The 11,697-nt window shown below is 42.1% G+C and overlaps 1 protein-coding gene across 1 annotated transcript; it reads right to left on the bottom strand.

Annotated features, from left to right (window-relative positions):
- Positions 1 to 642: 642 nt before the first annotated feature.
- COQ2 (coenzyme Q2, polyprenyltransferase) lies at positions 643 to 10,756 on the bottom strand. The gene is made up of 7 exons (XM_027884393.1): positions 10,658 to 10,756; positions 10,390 to 10,556; positions 6,812 to 6,933; positions 6,490 to 6,575; positions 5,471 to 5,604; positions 4,824 to 5,012; positions 643 to 2,392 (listed from the first exon to the last, which is right to left on the bottom strand). Exons 1-7 carry the CDS (start codon positions 10,677 to 10,679, stop codon positions 2,237 to 2,239), a joined length of 876 nt encoding a protein of 291 aa, XP_027740194.1. The 5' UTR covers positions 10,680 to 10,756; the 3' UTR covers positions 643 to 2,236.
- Positions 10,757 to 11,697: the final 941 nt, after the last annotated feature.

The following is an 11,697-nucleotide window of genomic DNA, read 5'->3' as shown; positions in this document are numbered from 1 at the left end:
AAAATGCACTTTGAGATTAACTTGCAAAACTTCCACAGCAAAAAATATAAAATGATTTTCCAGTTTAGGACACGAGGGCTGTTTTGAAACTTCAATTTTTACTCCATTTAGCTACACCTTCTTCTTCTTCCTCCCATTACAAGACAACCGCTTGCGACAAGCGGTTGTCAGACAAAGGACACCAGTAGGTTCAAAGGCACTACAAAATGGGAGCTTTTTCCAAATCTGAACTACTCAGACACTACAACGTACTAAAAATAGATTAGTAACTTTTGCCACCTCTCTGAGGTAATACTAAGCAGTATTAAGAAACTGATCCATACTAACTACATCACAGGGCTTTGTAATTACTAGTAAATGGCTTATAAACAAAGGTCAACATGGAGTTGGATGGAACCCAATTCTCCCTCTACAAAATGCAACTTCGTCACATAATTGTTCAGAAACATAGTATTTTTAATTTTAAACTGCCTTCTGTTTTTTTTTTAAACTTAATGCTTCCTCCACTCCAAATTTATAAACCTTATTTAAGAACAATTTCTGTGTCAGGACTGAGGATGCCCTAAAAGCACTCACACTTCCTAATATTTTCAAGTATTTCTATCTCACATGCAGCCAGGCTGAAAAATCTACTATTTCTGATTTGCTTGAAATGTATTCACATCACTGATGTAAATAGTAAAAGACAGAGCAACTTTACAGGATGTACATTAGAAGGAAGTGTTCAGAACTGGCAGTTCCAGCCCCAGAAAGGAACTTCTGTGACCAAAGCCATTGACTCATTAGATGCTTTATTTTTTCTGCAACGAGAACTGCTTTGCCTGTTCACCATCACTGGCAACACAAAATTACCCTTAGCAAACCCTGAACACGTAGCTCTGGACTGCAGTGTCTCTCAGAAATACTGGTTTAAATAACCTTAAATTATCATTCCCATCTTTGGAGCCAGAGCGGTACTGAGCCTTATTATTGCTGTGACTGCACACACAAGTTGTGCCCTACCACTCACAAGGCAGAGCAGACTTCAGGAAAGGTGGCTGGGATACCATAACGAGCTTGGCAACCAAACATTCTGCATCACCACAGCACAGCCCCACACACAGGCATGCACACAGTCACCCATGGAGAAAAGTGTGCTTGTGTGGTCAACCAGTATGGAAACTCAGGTAAGCTCCACTGTCTCATCCCAGAACAGCTGTGTCTGCTCCTCCTGCCACAGTAAATGAACTTCACGACGTGCCATACAAGCTCTTTAACACCAGGAGTCAAATAGAAGGTTAAACACCGTGCACATCATGGAACTGGGAGAGCATAAACCAGCTGAAAACGTGAACCGTTTTGAGCAATTTAACTGTTAGCCTGCCCTTGCTATTATTATTGTTTCTAGGCATCCTCCTAGAAAAAAGTTCTTCCTGTAAGACTACAAATAAAACCAGTAGGCATAAATCAAAACAAACGGAATTAAAAAATAAAAGTATGACAACATGTAGCATGATAAATTTGTAGCTCGGGCGGGGTCAGCCAGCAGTCATGGACACTTGGCAATAGCTCTGGGCTACTCTGTTTTTCTTTGAAATCAGTAGTCTGTGCTCAAGTCACTCTTGACAAACAAGCTCAGCCCACTCTGCGCAGGCAACTTTGCAGAAGCCTGTTCTTTTCACGTGAAAAGCACCTGCCGTCAGCAATCACAGCAAGAGCAAAAAGTAATCCTCAGTACTTCTCTATTGACTTATTATGAACCTCACACACTCAAAAGTCCTGACTGCTTTTAGTCATCTCAGAATGAAAACAGTTATTGCAATTCTTTCTTGCAGCAAGCTCCAACTCAAACTGAGAACTGTTCTTGTAATAAACCAGACCATCAAACATGTACAGGCAGATTTTATTTACATCCTGAAATAATTCTGCAGTTCTGCACGTGCCATCACTAAGAGACATATGTATTGTATAAAATCTCGAGTTCAGTCTTCAGAGCTCGACACAAGCTTGACACTACACAGGACCAGCAGAGCAGCTTCACTTATTGACGCTTCTACGGAGATTGAAGTTATTTACAGATAATCAAAACATCCATTGTAGGATCATCTCAATTGCATGATTTTAGAAACAAGAAAATTTATAAAAGCTGGTGAAAACAAACAGTATAAAGCCACTATAAATATATTAAAACTTTTTTCCTTCTTACAGTACTTACATTTCACCAGGACTAAAATATCAGTATTTATGGTAATTTCAACTATCTGTTTTCTAAAGGCTCTTCTACATTTTTTAAGTCCTTTTGTTTCCACAGATTTCCAAGCACAATCCCTGTAAAGAGTAGAATTCCTACAGTACGATTTGAAGCAAATTTCTTCCAACAGTCTTCAGGCTTGTCTATGTCCAAAGTGTAAATCTGCAAAAGCACAGTACAACATTACAGGATTATTATTCTACAGGCTCATAAATATTTGACACATCACAAAAAGACATAAGAAGGTCTGTAACTTCAAAAAATTATTTGTAAATTCTAAAGTCTACCCTTACCTCCACAGGATACAGGAATACTCTGTGCTTAAAATAAGTTTTTGCATAACTGGAATCTATGTTTGACAGATTTATTCAACATACAGCAGAAAAGTCAAGGATCACATATGAACAGGATTCCCAGATTGTCTCAATAAAAGAATATATAAACAGCCTGGTTACTGGTGTGTCCGGTTTGATATTTAAAAGTGTGAAAATATCTGGGCATATCAGTAAGTATTTTTGAGATTTTCCTCTGAAGGTAGCCACCTAATTCTTCAGCGGGAACTTTAATTAAAAATAAACCCCCCAGAACACGTCGACATCTTTCAATCCCTGCTGCAAGGTGTTGCCCCATGTTTCAGTAGAGGCACTGGAGGGCCAGAAGTTGCCCAGGCTAGATGGAAAGCACAGGAATGTGCCAGGCCCTGCCTTGCCACACACAGCTGGTTCAGTCCAGTTGGCTTTAGTCACGTCCATTCAATTCCCTCACAAACAAGAACCAGGACACCTGAAACAGCAGCTAGAACCAAGGCTTGGCTTACCCAGCAGAGCAGCTGTCTGCTGTGAGTCACAACTAAAGGTAAATAAACCCCACAAGGTATAGCAAGAGCAAAGTTACTGAAAAATATTCCCAAAACCAAAATTTGTTGCAAATGTCTTGAGAAGGATGACAAGAGGAAACATCAAGCAAAAGGAGTAAAAGGATTAATGGAGAAGTACCCCCTAGAACCTCAAACCTTGCAATCAGCCTTTGAAAAAGTTAGAAGGTATTCAAGTAAAAGAAGTGAAACCTTCCCCAGGAAATCTGTTTGTCTGGCATTTGCGGGTGTACAGAGAAAACAGGGCTGGGTCCTGATCAAATCAACAGAAACATTGTTCACAAGGTTCAAAGACTTTATCCACACCCTTAAAATCTGTCAGCCCCTAGAACACTGTGAACTTGAAACACTGAAGTGACAAATAAAACTCAATGGCAGCCAAGCCATGAGATACACTTTCAGAAACACAAAGAAAGTAAAAGATGTCATGTTTTTATCAGTGAACGTCTTGAGAGGGATATAATTTGTCATCATCATGACCCAAATTCCTCTGTCTCACACAAAAATTCAGTGAATTAAGGAAAACCTAGAACTCAGGCAGCTTACTCAGCTTTCTAAACTCAGGTAAGCACAAGATCAGAAATCCTGAACAAGAAGATAAGCATGAGAATGTTTAAACAGGACTAATATTAAAATAATCCCTCGAAAAGAAGCTACTCTGCGGTACACAAAATAGTGCTGCTCTCATGACATTGGCAGTCCACACAGTCATGCATTCTCTATCACTTACATTCAATAGCTCTGCATCCTCACTTATAAGAATCCTCCCTGCAGCAAAGTGATTTTCATTTCAGCCAAAACTACAATGTGAAGCTTCTCTGACAATTCAAACTGTAAATGGTCATGAAGCTGACACAGTATTCATAGATTTCATAGATTTCCAAGCACAATCACTATGAAAGCAGTGGCTGAGTGCCAGAATTACATCACCACAGGAATTTTCTTACTCAGAGGTGTGTTTAATATCCATTACCTGCATGAACTCCACCCATTAAAATGTAAAGTAAGACTACTGTGCTTTAAAGAGTCCACATTAACCACAGACTTCTTAAACAGTCAATGATTTCAACAGATGCAATACACAAACCTCTACTATGACTCAAGACCAACTATCAAGACCAACAATTGATTTTTGTACAGACTGATTTGTCACTACAAAACTGTGCAACACAGTTGTTAGGGATTCAGAAACAAAATGGCAGCAAGATCCTATCTGCTACCTTTCCTGACAGAGCCAATTTCTTTCTTTCTGTTACTCACTAAAATTTCCAAACTAATGCAACTACAAAGACTGGATTGTTCTCTGCTAGAAAAAGAACTGTGAATTAGAACTGCCAATTAACATAAAATTATAATATTAACATCTGCTATCACAAGAGTAAAATTTTTTATCTTGCAGGATACTGAGGTGGATTCTAGCAGCTATTGGGAGTGAGACAAAAACGATCTCCTTGAAATCACAACTTAACATGGGGCACTTCTTTTGGTTAGGAACAGACTGAAACACAGTGCTTCACAATCTGCGGACTGAAGGTCTCTTGAAACAAAAGGTCTGCAAAAGGTACTTAAGAGAAGCAAGCTTATGGTCAGAAGACTTCAGACCTCTTTGTAGGAACTGTTTTTTTTTCAGGTAAGTGGTGGATTGATGTGGGCTGAAAAGTGCTCTGATTTCTTATTAAGAACTTCCTCACGGGAAAAGTATGAATAAATCCATCAAACCTGGTGCGCTAGGTGAGCCCCTACGGCAGCCACAGCTGAGTAATACGGGAACGTCTGGTTACAATTCATCCCTGCCACGCACAGACTCAGGAGCATGGCAAGGCTGAAGCCACTGAGCCACTGTTTTGTATCCTCCTTGAACTGCAGTGCAGTTGACTTCACACCGATCATGATGTCGTCCTTCTTATCCTGGAAGGAAAGGATGAATTAGCAAAAAAATCCACAATTCAATGCCACTTCATAAGGAAAATAAAAAGGGACACCTTCCTTAAATTCCCAGTGCTTCTTACTAGGAACTAAATTTTGGAACATTTGTAGGCCCCTACACTAAAATTTAAATTAGAAGGCTGGTCTTAGAGCTGCTTTAGCAGCCAACAACTAAAACCAACATCACATTTGTTTACACAATGCAAATGCATAAGAGTGCAAAGGAAATTTTACTTCCATCTTTCTATCTGATACATAAAACATTTGCAAACAAAAATAAAATATCAAAGGGCTGGGACTTCTTTGGTGCTGTTTTAGCTCAGCTGAGGCTGAAGAACTGCCACATGTTAGTTCTGCTGTTTGACAACAACGTTGCAAATTAAACACACTAACTTGTGTGTTTAAACAGAGAGATCTAAAATTTCTCAGTGTTACTCTACCTGATGTGCGTAAATGGTATCATATACCAGCGTCCACATGACTCCAGACAAGTACAAGGGCAAACACACTGACCACTCACACGACCCTTTGATGGCAGACCAGCCAAGAAGGGCTCCCCAATTAAATGTAAGTCCTAAAAACATAAAGAGAGTTAAAAGAAAGAGGAAAAAAGTTACAAGAATGCTAGGAGCAATCTAAGTTATGTGCACATAATTAAATACTATTCGTTCGAGGAAATATTATGTCAGCACCTTTTTGTACAATACCAGGATCTCTAGTTTTCTATCACTTATTTTCAGGCAGGTAATAAATATAATTATTTTGACATTAAATACTCTGGACATACAAGTAAAAATACACGTGCCACACATTTTTCCCTAATTTAAATTTAACTTCATTAGTGTAGGGAAACATTTGTACAGAAGTATTCCAGTATACTCAAACAACAGGACTAAAGTTAAAATGCCTAAATGTCAGTATAACAAAAGGTATCCGCATAACTGACTGCAAAACACTACACAGCAGCCCACTGTGGTACTTCGAGGCTAAAAAGGACAATTTTGGTAAAGAAACCCTCTGAAGACAGCTGGAATGTGAAAGACAATATACTTAGGTATGTTTTAGTAGCTCAGTCTGAAATACAAGCATCATCAGAATCTGTACAGGAGTTATTTTAGAGGATGAAGACTGAAATGCAGGACAAATTTGTATTTAAGAAAGGTTTTGAGATAACCCCAAAACTAAATCTCATTCTCAAATGACATATATTTATTTTCTTCCTCCTATCACTCCATCAAAAGAAGGAACTGATTTCTAACCAAAAAAAAACCCCAAATCCACACACCAACTGATGCACGTTATAAATTAAGCTTCTGACACAGAGCTTTGCCTGTAAGATATTTCTATTTTGATATAGAGTTATAAAAAAATTAGGTTGCTAAAGCACGAATACTAATTTGTAAAACACCCCCAAAAACTACATCTGACAAAAAAAATAGTAAAAGTATTTCCAGCTCACCCAAAACCAGCTGTGGCCAATACGTTATCCTCTTCATCAGAGGGTAGGTGACCACAAGGGACAAAGAGGCTGCTCCCAGAACAATACTGTAAAAGGTACCAAGAGGATTATTGCTTGGCAGGCTGAAGATCACTAGATGTAGTGCAGCATTATGGGAGCTGTACATATAGCTGTACACAACCTAATAATTTTACTTTAAAATATGACCCATTACTGATAACCCCCTTCCTCTGCCCCCAACACCTTTTCTGCTGAAAATCTCTGTGCTCAACTCTGGGCCCAGAATCAAATTTAAAAAAACAAAAGATAACTCATACGTCACCTGTAGTAATTCAGACACAGAAGCACACAGAGCGCCAAGCTAAGCTGTCCCCCGAGAAAAACAAAGGACTGAAAAGTGGAGATATCTCCAGCTGCCAGGGGTCTACTTGCTGTCCTTGCAACCTGAAAAACAGAAATTATGTTAACACCAAATCCAACACAGAATCACAGAACAGTTTGGATTGGAAATGGGCCTTACAGATCATCTAGTTTCAAGCAGGGAACCTTCCACTATACCGAGTTGCTCAGAGCCCCATCCAACATAACACATTCCAATGCATCTTCTGTAACTAAAAGTCACATCATTAGCACATAAGTGTTAAAATAAACAAAAACTGGTCACAGAATGCAGGAGATGGGGTTCCTTCAATGATGAAACACAGAAATACATCAAGGATGTCTAAGCAGCAATGCCTGTAACTGAAGCATGCAGGCTTTAAAAACTAGTGCAGAATTAAGGTGCCACTTGTATGGAGTGAGGCTGATTAGAAACACTGCAGACATCTTGCATATGAATTTTATCACCTTAGGAAAAAAAAATTAATCAGACTTAAAAGTCTGGGAGCTAACTATCCTGATTTCAAACGGCACTTCTGTGCTTAAATGCTTTAACATGATTACCATGTAAAATCTCATGCAGATGCAGAGCTCCTCAAGCACACACAGCCATCGCCAATGGTTATGTACCACTGAGCACTTCTGCACAGACAGAACTGAGGGCAGGCTTTGCCTAATGATCTCAGAAGGCTGTCTTGTAATGGCCTGACAGCACTGATTTTGCTCTGAGGCCATTTAGATGTCATACTGGTAAGCAAGCAGATTCCAGGAAGGCAACTCCTCCTCCCTACCACCACAGTACTATTTGGAGAGTTTTTCCGATCAAGAATGGGGAAAACACACTGAGGGCAATGCTAGAAGAATGCTGAATGGTCTAGTTTAGAGAGAAAGAGTGAGCAGTAAATCTGATGTAACAGAAATGATGGGAAAAGACACATCTAAAATACTTGAAATTGATGATGTTCTCGCATTTATATATTTTTTTTTTATGCTCTAAAGCATTGCAATTTACATACAAACAGCCTCGCAGATTTAAATTCTAAATTCAGTTGGCTTGGAATTATGAATAAGGCCATTAGGCGTGGCCTTAATAATCTTTTAATGCATGGATTCTGTAATTGCAGCAAGGAAAAGAACTTCAAACATTTGCATTGGAGTAACTGATGGTCAATTTAAAATGTTTGTTTTCTATCTTCTGGGGAGAAATTAAAGGGCCCTAGTTCTCTTCTTTGCATTTGTTTCTCTCTAATGGGATTTTCAGAATCCAGCCCCATCGATCTAGGGTTAATAACAATGAAAAGACAAATAATTTAATCCTAGTTGGGATACAATGGAGTTTGGAAACTCTGGCTGTAATAATAAATCATACAAGGCAAACTGAAGAAAGAAACAAATATCAGAAAACCACTAAAATTATATGAATGGTGAGTTACTTGCCAAAGGTGACCAATGCAAAAAAACCCCCAAATGACTGAAATTCACCTCAACATAAGGAAGAACATTTTTACACTGAGGGTGGCAGAGCCCTGGAACAGGCTGCCCAGGGAGACTGTGGAGTCTCCCTCTCTGGACACATTCCAAACCCACCTGGACGCATTTCTGTGTAACCTGCTCCAAGTGAGCCTGCCTTGGTAAGGGAGTTGCACTGGATGATCTCCAGAGGTCCCTTCCAGCTCTAACGGTTCTGTGTGATTCTGTGAAATTGTGCATGTTGATGAAAATGGTGTAGTGTCTATTTGAAGCAGCTCAAAAGTCAACGTGCTACAGAATATGATGTATGTATGAAATGTCTTGCATGTGCTTTTGCAAGATTAAATATTCACTTAATGTATCTGTGACCAATTCCACTGCACATTTGCAACCAGAGATGGGATGTTTCACTGGAAGAAAACACTTACCAAATAATAAATAACATAAAATCTAACCCTCAAACCACTATCACCAACACCAGCCAACATCCTGCTGTTGACTCAGCTTCTCGCCCTTTTAAGGTACATCAGGAAAAGCCAAGGCAGCAATTTTTAAAACTTCACATCTAACCACACCACACAATGGAGAAATTAAGTCATTATACTGAAAATTCCCTCATACTAATCACATCCCCCCAATCAAATATGTTTAGCACGTGCAGTTAGTAGTATCTTCCAAGCCCTAAACCATCCAAAGCTGCCACAAAGCCCATACTGACTCACTGCCTTCCCAACAATACAACAGCGCTGTAGTAAGAACTCCACGTATTGAACTGGCTCATTATTCTGTCTCTTGCCAGTGCCGAAACCCAAAACCAGGGAACCAATATAGGAAAAGAAAATAGGACCAGCAAACAGTGACACATCACCAAGATATCCCCTACAAGTCTGTGCACATTTCAACACCTGACACTGGGCACTGCCTTTTGCTTATTTCTTTCTCCTGAACAAAAGGGAGATGATAAATGAAAAATAGAACACAATAGAAGGGGATTAGCTCTGGGTTGGGTATAATACTCTAAATAGCCATTCCCATGAAGATATTAACACCACAAGGAAACACTCCTCCTGAAATTAAGGGGGGGGGGAAAAAAAGTGGTTCTTAGGTAGATTGTAACTAGCAAGTATAGCAAAAAGGTATTACTTGTTTTGTTCTGTCATGCAAAACAATGCTGAGAAATAAACTTGTTCAAGTACTACCTACAGCTGACAACTGCATGTGTTTTATCCTACATGGAGGTAAGTACTCAAGATGGCTTATTACAGTCCTAGAGAGAAATGTTATACAAAATAACATAATTTCTACTATTTTAGGAGGAAACGTATACAAATTAATTGTGCACGTCTCAGAGAGAAACATGAAGGAATTTCTGAACCTGGAGCCCTATGCTTGAACTTAGCAAGGCAGCACTGGTCATGTTCATGTACTTCGGTGCCTTCAAGATCCCTGGTACCTGGCTAAAAAAGCCCCACCTACTAAAATAGCATCTGTTCAACTGAAATCCCCCTCTCTGGAGACATTCCAAACCCACTTGGACCCAATCCTGTGTAATCTACTCCATGTGACCCAGCCCTGGCAAGGGTGTTGGACTAGATGATCCCTGAGAGCCCTTCCAACCCTAATGGTTCCGTGATTGTGATGCTGGAGATAAGTGGACCTGTGTGGTTCATTGAATCACAGAACGGTTTGGGTTGGAAAGAAACCTTTAAATATTACCTAGTTCCACACCTCCTGCCGTGGGCAGGGACACCTTCCACCAGAACAGGTGGCTCAAAGCCCCATCCAGCCTGGCCTTGAACACCTCCAGGGGTGGGGCATCCACAGCCTCTCAGGGCAACCTATTCTAGTGCCTCACCACTTTCATGGTAAAGCATTTCTTCCTTATATCTAAGCCAAACCTACCCTCTTTCAATTTGAACCCATTTCCGCTTGTCCCGTCGCCACACGCCCTCGCAATTAATCTTGCCCCATCTTTCCCGTAAAGTTCCCTTCGGCCAGCATTGCCCAGGTTTTCGCAACCCCCCCGGGTGGGGGGGGGGAGGCACCCTCTACCTTTCTGTCAAAGTCGCGGTCCCACATGTCATTGATGGTGCAGCCGGCGCCCCGCATGAGCACGGCCCCCGCGCCGAACAGGGACAGCATGCGCCAGTCCGGCAGGCACCCGGGATCGGCCGCCAGCCCGATGCTCCAGGTGCACGGCAGGTACAGCAGCCACGTCCCTGCGGGGAGACAAAACCCGCGGGCGGCGTGAGCCGGGGAGGGGGGGGATAGAACGGGAGGCCACCGCGGGCACGGGGAGCCCGGCCCTCCCCGCGCTCACCCGCGGGCTGGTGCAGCCGCATGAGCCGCAGGTAGGGCTGCAGCGGGCCCGGCGCGGCGCGCACCAGCTCGGCCGCCGAGAAGCTGCGCGGCTGCGGGTGCTCGCAGGGGCGGCGGCGAGACAGCAGCAGCGGCGGCGGCGGCGGGGCGGCGGCGGCAAGGGACGGGCGGGCGGCGCGGAGCCCGGCGGGGCCCCGGCACAGCCGGCACAGCAAGGCCGCCGCCATCTTGGCCCCGGCGGGGCGCCGTGACAGGGCCCTGCGCATGCCCCATCCATTGTCACCGCCGGGACGTGAGGTGTGGGTGTTTCGGAGTGTGTGCCCTCTCCCGAACCTTTCCACGTTATGTCGTTCATTAAAAATAAAGTAAAAATAAAATAATTAAATCGCGATTTCGTATATGGATCTCTTCGCCCGCTCAGCTCTCCCACTCTCCGTGGGAGACTGAGATGTTAAAAGGTCACCAACTCGAACGACCGGCCATTAACAGGTGCTTTGTTTTCGCCCCCACAAGCGAAGGAGAGGAGGTGAGTTTTGGCTGTGCGTTGGCTGAATCTCTAATCTGGGTAAGAAAAGCCGAGGTGCAGGGGTGATGCTCAGCCAACCTGTTCCAAATGTGGAATATGTAAAATTTTCGTAGGAAAGGATGTTCCTCGATGTTTGGTCTTTTGTATACTTTTAAGCCTAATCAGCAAGAAGGGAGATTCAACCCGTGAAATAGATGGCAGGTAACAAGCAAGCTTTAAGCGATGTCCGGGTGTCAGAAAGATAAATTGCTTGTTGGCAGAATGGCCTTGTTTAAGGTTTAGGGCTGGATGCGCTCCAGTGATCTCAGAGCTAGTGAGAGGTTGGCAAAGCTTGGGAAGAAGGATGTACCACTGACAGTGGGCACAAAGAATGCAGATTTTATGGTTCACAAAGACTTCTGGCAGACCTCCCAAGATAAGGAGGAAACTAACTAAGCCAACTCATTTCAACTGTGCTGAAATTGCTGCTGAAAGATTTGTTGGGGAGTTCAGTGTCCCTGTAGAGTTTAACTTCC

Source organism: Empidonax traillii, unplaced genomic scaffold (genome assembly GCF_003031625.1).
Source record: "Empidonax traillii isolate 1590-97213 ecotype Southwest subspecies unplaced genomic scaffold, ASM303162v1 scaffold144:size1428860, whole genome shotgun sequence".
In the NCBI taxonomy this organism is placed as follows: Eukaryota; Metazoa; Chordata; class Aves; order Passeriformes; family Tyrannidae; genus Empidonax; species Empidonax traillii.
The sequence above is the reverse complement of the archived record's forward strand: the minus strand, read 5'-3'. Positions and strand labels throughout refer to the sequence as shown.

Coding starts and splice junctions, on each gene's coding strand:
- COQ2 (XM_027884393.1), bottom strand. CDS start 10,679: ATGCGGCTGCACCAGCCCGCGG. Junction 10,557..10,657: donor GCGGCTGCACCAGCCCGCGG/GTGAGCGCGGGG, acceptor GTCTCCCCGCAG/GGACGTGGCTGCTGTACCTG. Junction 5,605..6,489: donor TTGGCCACAGCTGGTTTTGG/GTGAGCTGGAAA, acceptor TTATGTTTTTAG/GACTTACATTTAATTGGGGA.